This window comes from Anabrus simplex, chromosome 8 (genome assembly GCF_040414725.1).
Source record: "Anabrus simplex isolate iqAnaSimp1 chromosome 8, ASM4041472v1, whole genome shotgun sequence".
Lineage (NCBI taxonomy): Eukaryota > Metazoa > Arthropoda > Insecta > Orthoptera > Tettigoniidae > Anabrus > Anabrus simplex.
The window spans coordinates 88873502-88891129 of record NC_090272.1 but is presented as its reverse complement, the minus strand read 5'-3'; the positions used below and the strand labels follow the sequence as shown (position 1 = coordinate 88891129).

At 38.7% G+C, this 17628-nt stretch overlaps 1 protein-coding gene across 1 annotated transcript in view; it reads right to left on the bottom strand.

The window, feature by feature from the left end:
* The window catches only part of LOC136878820 (uncharacterized), a 108858-nt gene that overhangs the window by 23811 nt on the left and 67419 nt on the right, over positions 1–17628 (bottom strand). The window contains exon 5 of the mRNA XM_067152322.2: positions 11494–11709. Coding sequence (XP_067008423.2) covers positions 11494–11709 — 216 coding nt within the window. The remainder of the gene's footprint in view (positions 1–11493; positions 11710–17628) is intronic.

The window sequence follows — 17628 nt, the reverse complement described above, 5'->3', positions numbered from 1 at the left end:
TCACTGATTTTGTAATTATATAAAATCTTCTGTTTTAGTTTATACTTTGACAGTTGAAGTTTGTATGATGTTCGTATGAATGTTTATTGTTCTCGAAACATGTACATTGAATAAATAAGGTTCATTAATAGAAAGTGTACTAAGAAGGCAGATTTAACAAGAATACTGACAGGTCAGGTTATGAAGGAATTATTGGTCCATATGGATTTGGTAATAGAAATGAGGAGGGTGAACTTCTGCTTGATCTACGTACACGAAACCAACTTCTGGTGAGGAACTCGTGGTTTCAGAAACGGGATAGCCACAAGATAACGAGGTACAGCTGGGATGGTCAGTGCAGATCAGTGATAGACCTTATCGTCACAGATAGGCCAAGTGGAGAAAAAGGGCATGATGTAAAAGTGATACTTAGTGAGATCCTTGATAATGACCATAGACTCCTCATTGCAGACCTAAGAGTCACCAAACCTATTATTAAAGTAAACAAGAAGAAAAAAAACACAAATTAAAGACTGGAAATTGAAAGATCTGGAAGTCAAACAGCAATTTCAAGAGGAAATCAGAGCTAAAATACCAATAACAGACACAAAGAAAGGTAATGAAGAATGGAATGATTTTAAGGCAAGTCTGGTTGGTAGTGCAGATAAATATGTGGAAGAACAAGCAGAAGAGCTAGAGAGAAAAGTACATCTTGGTGGAATGATAAAGTGAAAGAAGCCATAATGAAAAGGAATAAAGCCAAAAAAGCTCTTGATGTGGCTAAGTCTGACAGAAGAAACAACAGCAACCAAATAGACAACAATAAATTGGAAGAGATGGCGAAAGAATATAGATACAGGAAGTTGGAAATCAAGAGAATTATACGAGAAGAAAAAGAGAAAAGTCGGGAAGAATTTACAACTAAACTGGAAGAAGACAGTAAAGGGAATATAAAAATGATATATGGAATAGTAAAAAGTAAAAGATCAGATAAAGAAGCAATTGCAGCTCTGGAGACAGCAGATGGGAATATAGTTCGCAATATGAAAGATATCAGGGATACAATGGGATAGTATTTTTACAAGCTCCTAATGGCCCTAAGGAGATCTCTGTTGAGGATGTAGGACATAAAACAATAAAGGAAGATATCCCAATTACATGGACAGAAGTAGAGCAAGCTCTCCATAAGATCAGAAGTGTTAAGTCAGCAGGAGCTGGTGAAGTAACAGCTGACATGATTAAAGCTGCTGGCTCACCAGGAATACATTGGCTGTATAGAGTTTGCAGAACAGTATGGAAGGATAACAAAATACCTGAAGATTGGTCAAAAGGGATGATAGTTCCTATCTTTAAGAAAGGGAGTAGAAGGAAAAGTGAAAATTACAGAGGCATTACCCTCCTATCACATGGCCTTAAAATTATGGAAAAGATCATTGAAGCCAGAGTGAGGGATATACTAGAGTCAGAAGAGGAACAACATGGCTTTAGGGCTGGAAGAAGCACAACAGATCTGATATTTGCTTTGAGGATGCTGGCAGAAAAACACTGCGAAAGAGGAAAAGACCTAATTATTGTGTTTATGGACCTTGAAAAGGCGTATGATAATGTTCCTAGATCAACTATTTGGAAAAGTCTTAGAAAACTTGGTGTACTGGAGTACGTTATTAGGAAGATCCAAATGCTATATACTAATTGCAAAAGCTGTGTCAGTATTGGAGATGGTCACTCTGAATGGTTCAATACAACCAAAGGAGTACAACAGGGAAGTGCCTTATCATCTCTTCTGTTCATAGCAGTTATGGATACCATTTTAAAGGAACTAAAAGGAAAAGGTAATAAAGATCTTCAGGCTCTAGTGTTTGCAGACAATGTGGCAATATGGGATGAAACAGAGGAGGGAGTGCAAAATAATCTGAATGAATGGTGTAAGAAGTTTGATGATTATGGAATGAAATTGAACCCATCAAAGACAGGAGCATTGAAAATCAGCAGATATAATTCAGAATGCAATAAAAAAATACAGGACCACCAAGTTGAAGTAGTACACCAATTCAGTTATTTAGAAAGCGTAATGGCTAGTAATAACAGAGCTGAGATAGAAATAACAAACAGAGTAACCAAAGGCTCTAACTTTTACAGTATTGTTAGACAACTACTATGGGATGAGAAGGTCCCACAAAGAACAAAAACGATCCTGTACAAGTCATATTTCATTCCCATCCTTACATATTCTCTGGAGATCTGCACACTAACATCAAAGGATTGTAGTAGGATTCAAGTCAGTGAAATGAAATTTCTTAGAACTGCCCTCCAAAAGACATGACTTGATCATGTGAAAAATGATGAGATCTGATCTAACCTAGGTCTAAATGAATTGATGGAGGAAAAACTTAGGTCATCTAGACTTAAGTCGTTTGGGCATGTTAAACGAATGAATAGCACAAGGTTACCATGTGCTTATTTGGGAAAGAGAATAACAGGTAGAAGACCAGCTGGAAGACCAAGAAGAAGATGGATGGACCAACTGAGGAAAGACGTGAAGAGGGTGGAACTGGGAATCTGTCATGGACAACAAAATCTTTTTGAATAGGCAACTTCGGAAGACACTCATTTTCAAACACCCTATCCGGCTCACTGGAAGGGCAAACTAATAATGCTAGGGGCTTTACGTCGCACCGACACAGATAGGTCTTATGGCGACGATAGGATGGGAAAGGCCTAGGAGTTGGAAGGAAGCGGCCATGGCCTTAATTAAGGTACAGCCCCAGCATTTGCCTGGCGTGAAAATGGGAAACCACGGAAAACCATCTTCAGGGCTGCCGATAGTGGGATTCGAACCTACTATCTCCCGGATGCAAGCTCACAGCCGCGCGCCTCTACGCGCACGGCCAACTCGCCCGGTAAACCAATAATGATGATGATGATGATGATGATGACTATTTTAAATAGCTTTTAGTAAGTTTATACTAGTCAATACAGGAAAACAGCACCTATTTGGGCAAATCTATCAACAGCTTTTCAATCTGTCAAGAACACTAACTTTAACATATATAACATTATACCATACCTGAAAAAAAAAAAAAAAAACACATACACACTAATAAACAAAAAAAATGACATGTTTCATTCTACAAAATCATCCTCATATTCTATCAAATCACTTTAAATCATGTGTATATGCTGTAGGTACAATATTATGAAAATTGCCCACTGGTTAAGCAGGCGGAAGAGGAACCAATACTATAACCCTGGTTCCCAACGGCTGTGCTAGCGGAAGAGGCTATGACAGATGGACTGGCTACAAAGGCGCAACTCAAATTTTGAGGAGTCTGCGGCAGTTCATTGCAGTTCTGGTGCTTGATCCCGCATGTCTCATGCTATATGTGCCATGGTGAATGGTTCTGGAATCGTAGTGTGTAGGCCACTTCCTTGCAAGTTGTAGTCCACCTTAAACAAAGTCACGCCAATGGCGATTTCACTTGCTATTCAAAAGTCCAACAGCAATGGGATAAGGATGGTGGGAGCAGGTTTTGGGTGAAACTGAGAGCTTCTAGTCTGGACCTGCACATTGGCGATAGATGTGTGATGGTCGCCTTCCTGAGAACTTGTGATTACTCAGGGATCCGGTCCTGCATCTATGACTGGGCAGGCCTATTTAGGATCACCGCTGCCCACCCTGAAAGGGGAAAGCCCTAGAAAATGTGGGCTAAACATCGGTAGTCACATTTGAACCCGTCTGGGAAACAGAACTCAGAGGGTCGCCCCAATTCATGCAGTCAAAATCAATTGAAAATGAAGAACACAATTTTAACTGTAGGCACGTGGAATGTCAGAATGCTACTTGACCTGAAGGCCAATAATAGGCCTGTAAGAAGTACAGCTCTTATTACCTATCAGCTAGCAAGGCTGAACAATGACATCGCTGCTTTGAGCGAAACAAGACTATCAGGTGAAGGACAAATCAGTGAAGCAAGTAGCGGCTACACCATCTTTTGGAAAGGAAGGGAGGAAGGAGAAAATTGTATTCATGGTGTTGGTTTTGCGGTCAAGACAAAGTGTATGAACATCAACTCACACCAACTGCAGTAAATGAAAGGCTTATGATCCTGCACGTGCCTCTTTCTAAGGAGAGTGTCATTACATTTATTTCCTCCTATGCTCCTACTCTAAAAGATGAGGAAGATAAGAAAAATCAGTTCTACCAACATCTGAACACAGTTCTCACCAAGATACCTGCAACAGATAAGATCTTATTGCTTGGCGACTTCAACGCTAGAGTGGGTAACAATAACCGGCTATGGGAAGATGTCATGGGAAATCAAGGTGTTGGAAATTGCAATTCAAATGATCTATTACTACAGTACTTGGCCTGTGTGCTGTACAATTCCGACTTCCCAACCGCTTCTAAACTACATGGATGCACCCTCGATCCAAGCACTGGCATCTCATTGACTATGTCATTACCAGGCAATGCGACAGAAGAGATATTCTGATTACAAAGACTGCTAGAAACATTGATGAGTGTTGGACAGACCATAAACTACTTCTTAGTCGACTCAGGATTACTATCCATCAGAAACCACGTGTCCATCTCTTGTATCCTTCCAGAAGACAATTCAACACTGTTAAACTTCAGAATGAGGCTGTTGCCTATGAATACCAGAATTCAATTTTAACCCACTTGTCACACAACACAGTCAACAATAATGATGTAGATTGTGAATGGATCACACTACAAAAAATCATCAAGCAATCAGCAGAATGTGCTATTGGCTTTGAGAAAAGGAAAAGACAAGACTGGTTTTGATGATAATAATGAAGCCATAATCAACATTATCAATGCCAAATGGGATGCCTATTTATCCTCCGTACAAGATCCATCTTCTCAGTTGAAGAGATCACATTTTCAAGAGCCGAAGCAGAAATGTCAGACCAAAAAGATTAGAGAAATAAAGAACAACTGGTGGCAACAAAAAGCCAAAAAACTACAATACTTGTCAGATGCCAGTGACCTGCAAAATTTCTATACGGGATTAAAACAGATTTATGGACCTGTCAGAGCTTCATTGGGAAATTTGAAAGCTGCCGACAACACCACCATTCTGAGACATTCTGAGATGCTGGAAAGAGCACTTCAATTTACTTTTAAACTGCAGTTCCAATTGCTGCTGAAAATTTTCTTCAGCATGTCCCACAACATCCTATGCAACCTTGGATGTCAAACTTTCATGAATATAACAAAGCTCTTCTTAGCCTCAAACCTAGAAAGGCTCCTGGACTGGACAATATTCTTCTAGAACTCATTCTTAAAGGAGGCCTACCTCCAAAAACGAGGCTCTTCTCTCTGATCCTAAGGATATGGGAAACCAAATACATACCTGCCAACATGAAGAAGTCTATCATAGTCACTATCTTCAAAAAGGGCGTTCGAAGCATTTGTGGTAACCACCATGCCACATCCCTGCTGTCTTTAGTAGGTAAAATATTCGCCAGGATCCTGTTGAGTCGGCTTCAAACTATCTGAAAAGTTACTCCCTGAATCGCAGTGTGGGTTCCACACATCCAGGAGTACCACTGACATGTTCTTCTGCGTAAGACAGTTGCAGAACAAATACAGAGAATGACAGAAACCCTTGTTCTTGGTGTTTTATGATGACCTGGAAAAGTCCTTCGATACTATGCCTAGAGATGCTATGTGGAGGGTGTTAAGGCAGTTTGACTGCCCCGAACATTTTGTTGGACTCATCCGGGCTCTTCATGATGATATGGTTGGTCAAGTTCTCTATCAAAACAACATGTCAGAAGAATTTCCTATTACCAATGGACTAAAGCAAGGTTGTGTGCTTGCACCTACACTGTTTGCCTTGTACCTGACAGCTATGCTTTATGAGACATCTGGCAATGATGCAGGTGTAGAAATTAGTTACAGAATTGATGGAGGGATTTTTAGTCAGTCAAGACTCCATTCTAAAAAACTTACCTGGGGCCGATGACCTTCGATGTTATGCCCCTTAAAACAACAAGCATTATCATCATCATCTAAAAGACTTACCCATCTCACCCGGGTTACTGAACTGCAATATACAGGTGACAATGTTACTCCAGCTCATTCTCCAGAGGACTTGCAATTGTCAGTCGATTGCTTTAAGACTGCTTATGATCATTTTGGCATGACTATCAACATTCAGAAAACTAAGGTTTTAGCACAACCTGCTCCAGGAACTAGTTTGCCGGACTTCAACACTACCATCTCAGATACATCTCAGGAACAAGCAGGCTTCTTTCCCTACCTTGGGAGTATTCTCTCGTCTCGTTGTACCTCGGAGATGGATGTAGAAAATAGAATACGAGCTGCTCATTGTTAAGAGATAAGAATTTTTGGATCTATCAGCATGCAGTGCTAATTTCTAAAATTATACGGTGCCTCATAAACTTCAATTGAACTCTTCAAGAATTTACTCTATACTTTTAAATACGTATTTGACATATTTGATTTATGACTTCATTATATTTGGATCTATTGATATGCAGTGCTAATATTCTAAAATTATACAGTGCCTCAGAAACTACAACTGAACTCTTCAAGTACTTACTCCGCACTACATTGAAGTGCATATTTGATTCTCCTTCACACACAGTGTTCTCTAACATATATGTCTTAATAACGTATTTGATCTATGACTTTTTCATAGACACGCATTACTGATACTTGAAATTATACAGTGCCTAATAACTACAACTAAAAATACGTATTTGACTTTAGACTTCTACATAACTTTGAAATCTCAACGCAGACTGCTCCCTTATGTGTTATAGTGCTCCATAAACTGCATCTGACAGCATCATCTAAACTTCATTTTTACCTGTGTATCTTATTTGTGTTTTTTGGCTACATTTCAACGCACAGTGCTCCTTAAAGATTTTAGTGCTTCACTAGCAGAAACCAAACAAAATTATTTAAACTTAGCAGTTTATTTCTATGCATTGTTTTAAACTTATTTGTAATTGGCTGATGATGACCACGAATACTGGTCGAAACCAGTACCAATTTTAATTAAATCAGAATGTAAACTTACATTTCTTATTTGAATAGTATTGAAAGGTGGAACCATTATATACCTTCTTTTAACTTAAGACTGTTCATTGTACTTTTGGACGTCTATCCCACTAAGTCTTTTCTAATAAAGACCTAAATATATCCACTAAACTGATGGTGTACCAAGCTGTCGTTGTCTCCATTTTATTGTATGGATGTGAAACATGGACTCTCTACTGCTGTAACATCAAGAAATTGGAACGCTTTCAACAGCAGAAGCTTACGATCATTATGAATATCAAATGAGAGGATTATGTCTCCAATGCTGTAGTTTTTGAAAGGGCACAGATGAACAGTATAGAAGCTTCCATCAGAGGTCACCAGCTTAGATGGATTGGTCATGTCCCATGCATGGGTGACAATACCCCGACAAATACTACACAGTATACTCAGTTCTGGCAGGAGGCCACGTGGTGCACCTCTGAAATGCTACAAAGATCAGCTCAAAAAAACCTTGAAGAGCACAAACATTGACCCCAGCAATTGGCACACACTTGCTGAAGATCACCCTCGCTGGCAGCAATCACATCCACTGCTGTATTGCAGCTTGAAACTGAGTGTTGAAGACTGCAAAAAGAGGCCTGTCTTAGAAGAAAACTTAGACCAACTCAACCACGTCCACCCCCTTCTCTCAGGTGTGCCAAATGTGATTGCATGTTCTATGTAAGAATTGGCCTGATGAGTCATCAACAGCATTTACACAAAATGGATTGTATATAAATTGCAAGTGAAAAACATACACTGAGATACGAGTAGTGGCCAACGACGAAGACGATTGTTTACGAACTTGCAATTGGTTAAATTCGCCACTCAATCTTCAACTGTTCTGCACGGCGCTCCACAGCGGCCGTAATTCAAAACCGGACTTCTGTTCCAGTGCTCGGCAAGAGCAGGTGTGATGTTGCGTGTCTTCCTGCTATTCTCTACAGCAGGCAAGAATGATTTGAAACCACCATACGGTGATAGTGAAAAGAAGGCGTACGCTTTTATAAATTGTTTTATATTGAAATTTGTTTCTTTGGGAGTGTTTTAATTTGAAGTTCTGTGTACATTTGAAATGCAACTTCATGTGTGACTCCAAATGCCTGCAATTAACTAGAATACTTAGCCTTGGAAATATTTTGAGTAAAATGGTATAAGGGAGTACTTCGAAATTGTTCATCACCACTCTGGTAAGTGATCATCTGGCTTGATATTTATTAACTCCAACAGACATTATCTACGTAAACCACGGTGCATGTTTCTGCAGTGATTAAAATGCTAACATATCTACCGTCATCGATTCTTTTAAATTAATATTTTTGAGAGACGTTTTGTGAACCACAACTTCAAGTTACTTCTTACCGGAAAGCAATGTTTATTCACAAAATAATGTTCAGAAATTATTTTCGTGTTAACTTATTTGAAAGACTGGCATTTAAATATGTCACAATTAATAATAATAAAAACAGTGTTCTGTTGAAAACTCATAAAACCTAGGTGAGGTTCATTTACTGGTTCTGCAAACATTCTTAAGGTTGTCTAACTCCCGAAACTTGCAAGGGTTAAAATTAAAATTGAACTGAATCTTGGTGATATAATAATGATGGTATGCCAAACATTATGAAATTGTTTTGAGCCTACAGCATATGTGTATTAGCTGCTAAGGACACTCTCACACACTTATTTGTTGTAAAGATGAAATTTTAGGTAGATTCATTATATTTTCTTCCTTCTAAGGGACACTGAAATTGCTAATTTTCTTAATATTATTTTGCTTTGTATTTTCATGTATCTGGCATCTTGGCCTTGTATGCATTGTTACATCACTCTTGAGACCGTTAGATTGTATTATCTTGATCTTATTTATGATATTTGGTTGCATCTTTTATTATTGTGTATTGTTCTGGTAGCGTCAATCCAAGACGTGGGCTTGATATTTTTATGTGTATGTGCTTATTGGGTAAGATCAAACGGGTATGGTATTTTAATTAGTTTTGGGTTTAAATTTGGGCATTTCAGTGTTCTTAAGGTATTGTAAACTTTCTTATTTTTAAAAATTTTTACTGAGGGGTCCCTTCCACATTTCAAGGCCTTATTGTGTTTGAAACTGTGCACTGAGGTACACTGAAATATTCTTGTTATGATAAAGGAAAACATGGTAATCTGAAATCCCTACTATGAAAATGGTAATAATGTATTGGTTATAACTTTACTAGTGTTCATGATTTTCTCTTTTTCTAGATGATTTTATTAATCTGAATTTGAATTCATTAATTTTAAATATTTTAAAATTTTTACCCAATTATTTTCTTCTTTGAATTTCCTTTCTATTAAATATCTTGGGCAGTTTAAAATATTTATGTTTTTTTTTTTTTCCAGGTAATTGTCCTATTCCATGTATTGTTTAAGATCTACTCCTCTGCTGAGGTTCTTTTGACCTTGGTTTGCCCAGATTACATCGCTTCCCAGTCCTGTTCCTTGTGTATTAGTCGAGGCCTACCATAAGTTGTTGGCGTGATTTTGCGCTGGGATAGTCTCTAGGGTTTCCTGTGGTAGTGCTGGCAATGGACTGTTTGCAGTGTTGTGCCGTCACTTGTTTCGTTGCCCTTGTGTTTGATTGTTGGTATGCCACAATCAGAAACTTTTGTTAAAATTTAACTATGGCATTCAGGGTAAACTGTTGGCACGGTTGAAGTCATTTTGGGTGGGTCGAACGCAATGTGTTGTGTACGCAGCCAAATCAGACTAAAACACAATTACTTCTCGAGTAATTTAGGGTAGTGTGATAGGGCCTCTCCTGTGCATGTTTTATGCTCTCGACTTTCCGGATTGTGTAAATTTTACTGTGGCACAGTATGCCAATGACAGTAATTTACAGAGCCATGGAAAATAATGATGATATGGTACACTTCCAATCGCATCTGGATAGTACAGCTTTGCTGTGTGATGTAATTAAAATAAGTATAAATGTTAAGAAGTGTAAATATACACGACTAAGCAGAGTTAAACAACCATTACAGAGACAGCCTACGCTATGTGGAAACCAACTACTGCCTTCCAATTCCATCAAACTGTTCAGCATTCACATTACGAACACCTAAAATGGAATACGGAAGTGAAGAAAGTGAGGTTTAATGCATACAGAGCATGATCTTTTGTTCGTAGATGTCTCTCCGGAGGAAGAAGTAAAGCCCTACGAATGGCATACATTTCCCTAGTACGACCCATACTATTCTATGGTCTTCCTTTCTGGCATCCACCGACAATGGAAAATATGAGAAAACTAGGTGTCCAGTTCAGAGTAGAATGTATTGTGATCTGTTGGCAGGGTAAATGAATAAGTACAGAACCTGGTAGCATTCTATTTCTAAAATTTATTTACTATTACTACTAATGCTACAGATTAACACACAGGATTTCCAAGCTCACAACTTACACACATAACATACAATTACACAGTTCACACTCTCTCTCTTAGTTTCCACTACTGTTCATTTGCACTAATATACACAGTCTTCATCATAGTACTTCATCGACAGAACTACAACTTCAAACTGCAGTCAACAAAAGTAATATTGTCATGTGGACCACCAGTACCTGGTAATGGATCAGCACTCTAAGAAGAATATAAAACTATGAGCTTGCTTGTTTATATTCAGAATTCAAATTTTATTCGCTTGTTATTTTAAAATAAAGGCTTACTAAAATTTCCTGATGACTTCCTATTTCCTATTGTTTCTTACTGGGAGGCAGAAAGCACTGCATACAACAGCAGGGTGTTAATACCCTTGCCAAAAGAACACTTTTTTTCCACATAATTTTTCAATATAAATTTCTAAATATGACTTATAACATTAATAATCTCTTGGGAATTTTAAATATTTGTTTCATTCTTTTTTATGAACTCGTCAACTTAACCACTTTACTATAAGTGAAAATATAAAATGTTCTAATCATAGTCACTGTAAAACATTCTAAATAAACTAAGGCACCAGAAAACAAGTGATAATGATGATGATGATGATAATAACAACAATGGGGTTGTCTGTGTCAACAAACAGGTCATATCTGGATATGTACGGAATTAGTGATATTAGGTAAGATTCTTTTGAGAGGTTTAACATCGCACCAACACAGACACATTTTCAGCAATGCTGAGGTGGGAAAGGTATGGAACTCGGAAGAAAGTGGCAATGGTCTTAATTAAGGGCAGCACAAGTATTTGCCTGATGTGAAAATGGAATATGATTACTATTATATTTGTTATATCCTCACTAGATTGTAGTTTTAGATATGTGAATGTATAACATGAAAATAAATATCAGACATGTATGCTTTCACTTTAAAATTTGTATCAAGTTAAAAGACTAATATAAAGGCTTAGCAGTTGATATGGTGCTTTCATTGTAATGATGTATATTATAACATGATCATACCTCAGCCCCTTCTGCATTAATGATGCGTGCAAATCCCTTTTGGGATATAGTTGATAGCATTTCTCCGACAAATTTCTGGTATGCTGACTTCTCCTGCTTTGCGTGTTCTGCTGCTAGCTTCAGTTTCTGCTGAGCCACTTCAGACTTCTCCATTTCTTTTTCTAACTCTGCAATTCTTTTGCGAAGGTCTTGATTTAGTTCAGCTGATGACTTTATCTGAAACACAAAATACATTAATCTGTAAGTTAATAAAACTGGCAGGGGAAATAAGTTCATCTGTGATGCTTTGTTAGATAAATATATTATTGGTGTTCTCAGAAAATCAGTATTCATTATCAGAACTCCATTGTGAGATGAATTTGTATTCTAAAGCAGCTTCAGCCACCATTAATCTCATCAGATAGCTGTAGTGACCAATATTTGTGAGAGGTTATTTACCAAACAGAATATCATCCAAGCAGCATGGCATGTGGGAAGGGAGAAAGTTAGAGTAATTGGAAGCAAAGTAGTGTATGTGACGAGGGGAATTGAACTGAAGATATATTCTTTTCCAATTTAATTTTTATTTCAGCAATAGAAAAGGAGTTTTGAGTACCTTATCATCATAATCTTCCAATCAAGTTTTACACTTCAGATATTATTCTGAATGTAAAATTTCAATCCTAGTACAAAGTGGCTGCACTTGACTTTGCAGATGACATTTTCTTTAGTATTGAAAGATGAAGAGTCTGCTGCTATCATGATTGAAATAGTTAAGCAGTGCTTAAATTAAGCTGGTCTCACATTAACCCTCTCCTGCCCATATTGGCAAGTTTTCCCAGAATTAAAGGAATTCTTTACAGCCATCATTCTAAAAATGTAGACATCTATAAAATAAAATAAAAAAATTGTGCAAAAACTAATGAACATAGAAACATGATTTAGCTTCTTTGACATTTTAAAACACTTACGAAAATGGGGGTAAATAACTGCTAGGGAATCTGCCACCTAGGAGATAGTCCTAAATGCAGATCAATGATTGATTGATTGATTGCTACCCCGCAGTAGGCTTTGACAAGTCATTAAAAACAGGGAACGAACTACTGTATGCTCACCATTAAGAGTATTTAGTTAGGGTTGTAGCCTATGTCACCAGATGACAGCACTACTGTCCAAGTTAATGATGTGTGATATTTTCCATCGTCACTTTCATTTTCACTTTCCACTTCACTGAGTTCACTTAAGCCACTACTAGCAGTTTCACAGTAAGAATTATTGTTATCGTTCACCAAACGTTCAATGTCATTATTGCATAAAATATTTTCACACAAAAGCGCCGACATGTTTGTTTACAATAATGTCACTGCCTTCCATATTTCATGTTCTAATATGCCTGCTAAGGTTTAAATGTTGTATTGGGTATTCAGCCCTAAGGCTGATTGGATCCTCAACAGCTGTCATAGATGACCTAGACATCACTAAAGAGGCGTACCAGGGAAATGAGGAGTGAGGCAGTTTCCCATTGCTATTACATATCAGTCTGCCAAGCCCACTGAAATGCATGCACCAACCGACCTTATGAGCAACATTTTCACACCATTCATAGCAGGGACTGGTTGCATAAGGAATGACATTACTAGCATCGCTGATACCTCATTCACTTTCATATTGTCAAAGCCACGGATAAGACAGACAGGTCAATGAAAGTAACAAAATTGATCTAGCCTACACCAGAAGACATAGTGCACTGTAAACACTAGGTCCCGTCAGCAAAGTTTTGTTAAAAACTGAAAATTTGTCACACCCGTTCTGCTTACAACTTCTGTTCTGTACATTAGCATAAACATGGCATGTGTGTCTGCCACAGTTTTTCCCAATTTGTAACAAAACTTCTGTCTTTGTGTTGTTCCACTCATTACGATATGACAAGTCTTCAAGTGCACCGCACTCGACCGGCTGCAGCACACAAACTCTGTGTGTTCAGTGTTATGTGGCACTTCCAGATGTCTCTCCATTTACATGCGCACAGGTTTTAAAAGAAGAAAACTAATATCTTTGGTCTCTAGGAAGTGCACATGCTAGTAACAGTAAGTTATATTTGTCTATCTGCCAATAGATGGCTCATAAATGCGACTAGAAGTACAAGTACGCTTTACTACGCTGTGGCTGGGAGGCCCTCAGCTTTTGCGCTATGCATTACTACGCGATGGGCAGGAGAGGGTTAAATGCAGCTAAATCTGAGGCCATAGTAGTAGAAAAAGAAAAATTAAAGAGTATGGTTATCAGGACTATTAGCATGATCAAATACCCTCAATCAGTGAGTGAGAGAAATTCAAATAACTAGGAATCACGTTAATGATGAAATTTCTTTTCATTACAAAAAATTTAAAAAACACACCATTATATCAAAATTAAACAGTAGCATATTGAAGATTGTGGACTCAAACCTGTTTAAAATGGCAACTAGAGTGTGGTTCCAGTGTATGGGACCCTCACCAGGATTACCTGATTCAAGAACTGGAAAAAATCCAAAGAAAAGCAGCTCGATTTGTTCTGGGTGATTTCCGACAAAAGAGTAGGGTTACAAAAATGTTGCAAAGTTTGGGTTGGGAAGAATTGAGAGAAAGAAGAAGAGCTGCTCGACTAAGTGGTATGTTCCGAGCTGTCAGCAGAGAGATGGCGTGGAATGACATTAGTAGACGAATAAGTTTGAGTGGCGTTTATAAAAGTAGGAAAGATCACAATATGAAGATAAAGTTGGAATTCAAGAGAACAAACTGGGGCAAATATTCATTTATAGGAAGGGGAGTTAGGGATTGGAATAACTTACCAAGGGAGACGTTCAATAAATTTCCAATTTCTTTGAAATCATTTAGGAAAAGGCTAGGAAAGCAACAGATAGGGAATCTGCCACCTGGGCGACTGCCCTAAATGCAGATCAGTATTCATTCATTCATTCACAAGTAGATTAACATATTAAATCAGTATATTCAGCCCAGCTTGGTCTACATGCAATGTGTCCCTCTTCCAAAACTTACATGTACTTTTCTAATTGATGTTAACAAATTAATCAGAAGTGCTGTTAAGGAAGTAATTAGTCTCTCAACAGACAGTCCAGACTCGATGTTCTACTCTTCTACGGAAGTTTGGAGTTCAGCAAGTATGAAGCGTCATGGGAGGCTTTTCTTCAATGCATCGACATCTGTAATTAGCTTAGCTCCCTTCATGATCCACTACTAAGTCGAACAAAAAACTCCCCCAAGAAAAAATTTAGGTAAGCTTAATACATCTCAGCATACAGTGAGAACAACCTAGTGCATGAAGATTCAGGAAGATGTTAACAGACCAACAGTTCGAGATATGGAGAAACCACCGCACCATGGTAGAGGGGTATCACATTTCTTCAACTGACCAACATCAAATTTTAATGTGAATCTCCTTATGTTAAAGTGTAAAAAAGTTTTCATGCTAAATGTATTTTTGGTACCTGAAGCTTTTGAAACAAGCTGGTGGTGGCTTCCTTGAACAGAAAATGAATGTCACTATGTTACATAAAATTTCAACTGTTTGGTACCTAAATTTCACCCATTAAGAAAACTAAATGGAGGAGAACAAATGTCTGCCTTTGAGGCAGCTTGACAGATGTATGCTGAAGGTAAGATTTTGTGGTTACTTTTGTGCTATAATTATATGCAAATTAAATCACCGTAATATTCTAACTGAATGTCAAGAATTTGAGCATAGATACTGCATTTTCGGAACAGCTGTCCAATCAAAATAGACAAGAAGCCCCATCCTCTTCAAATGAAGATTCAGGGCAAAAATGCAAAATTTGATGATGGGGCAAAAAAGTTCCCAATGCTAAGGTCAGTAGGTACTTGCAAATAGGTGACGAAAAGGTACTGGCAAAAGGGTGACAAAAATGAACTGCTGTGGCAGAAAAAAATTCCCAAAGGCTTTCCTAACTTGCCTCTGTAGCGGGAAAAGTGCCTCCAGTGAGAGTCTTCAGTTGCTCGAGAAATTTACTCAGCAAGAATTGTTCACGTCTTGATGCACTAAGACTTAATGACCTCACAGTAATACACACAAACATTAATTTGTCCATGCATTAAATATTAAGATGCACTATGTATGAGGGGATCACAAACTAAGAGAGCAAGTGGCAAAATTACAATTCTAAAATATGTGAATCTTAAAAATATATATCACTTGTATCTACAATATGCATCCCTTTGCTTCTAATTCTCATAAATAATTCCATAATGCATTAAATTTATTGTCATATTTACAGCAACACTAATTAGGTTTATACACCATGATTCAGCCACCCCTTCCAATGTAGTTTTATGCAACCCACAACATTCATTGTCCTGAAAACATCTGCCCTGCTGGTATGCTCAGACAACACAACCGGATATCTTGGCATTTATCGCCACATCATGATAGGACGCCATAATGTTATACTCATATTAAACACTGGAAGACATGCGTGTGCCTTCTAGATCATATGAACGTGACACGCCCCGAAACACTAAATTGATATTGCAATCGCAGTAAACCTAACACTTGCTATAAGCTGCCCATTGTGCCGTACGGAACCGTAGTGTAGTTGGTAAAGGCGTGGCAGAGCAGGTTTGCATGTCAGGTGGGAGGTTCGAGTCTGGGGTGAAGAATACAAATTTTTGAAATATTTGTAAGTTCAATACCCGCTTTCATGCAAATTGTATGTGAATGAATGTGTTTGTGGCCCTAAGAAGGGCCGATTAGTTAGCAGGCCGGACACATACAGACTGGCAGACTGGAAATAATAGGAACACAACTGCCCTGACAATGTTTTATCGTAGCAAATGCTCGATGTGATGATCCTTTTGGTTTATGCACATTCGGGCCCGGTGTCCAATAGATCATCTTGCACGCCGAAGCATTCCAGGTGTAATTGCTCGGCAGACATCTGTGATGAGTAACCAAAGCTGGAAAGGTTTTTCCGGCGCTTCAGTATAAACGACGTTCTTCAAATGTCCCCACAAGAAGAAATCTAACAGCGTTAAATCTGGTGATCTGGTGGGCCAAGAAACAGGGCCTCCTTGTCCTATCCATTTCCTTGACAGTTCCTCGTTCAGATGGTTACGAATGGGCAAAGTCGAATATGGTGGAGCTCCATCCTGTTGCAACTACATCGTCAAACGATCGTGCAAGGGCACATCCTCCAGCAGCAGTGGGAGTTCCTGATGCAGAAAGTGCAGGTAGCGTGGGCCCATCCAATGGCCCTCAAGGAAATAAGGTCCAATCAGGCGATCCCCCAAGGATTCCACACCAAGCATTCACTCTCTATCGTACTTGATGGGCCGCCTTTCGCACCCAGTCAGGATTGTCCAGACTCCAATAGTGCATGATGTGGTGATTGACATTCCCATTATTGTAGAATGATTGAACTGAGAACAAGATATGCGATATGAATGCTGCATCATTGTCCGACCTGCCTAATAGCCACCAACAGAACTCCATTCGAGCTTCGAAATCCCACCCATGGAGCTCTTGGTGTAGTTCAAGATGGTATGGGTGATATTTATGTTCATGCAGTATTCGCTGGCTGGTGTTCACCTGTCGTGCAATCTCCCTTGTGCTGATGTGTGGATTATTACGAGCTGCCTCCAGAATGGATTCTTCTGTATCACCCGATGTAACAGGCCTATCACGGACTGACGGCTGGTTGGAAATCACGCCTTTCATCCTTAGGCATCTTTCAACACGGAGGAATGTTGTAGCAGCCGGATGCCGCCTGTTGGTATACCATTCCTGGTACAGACGTAGTGCCTCGCAAGCGTTTTGTCTTGCTTCCCCATAAATGAGGAACATGTCAACGTATTCCTCTGTGGAAAACCTGCCGAATGACAGCAGAGATGACAGTACATTCAGGCCTTAACCAGCGGAGTATGCCCAAGGCACAAGATAAATAATAGCACCATTCTACTGTTTGAATGTGACAAACGTGGGCCTCTGTTTATGTATTCCAACATCATACTGATGCAAAAAATATCTGAATGATGCAGGATTCAAACCGCCGCTGGCACATTCTGTCGATTGCTAGGTGAATCCCTAACCACATCTGCTGGAAACATGCTGGTAGTATGTAGGTGGTTTGAAAAGTTCTCGGAA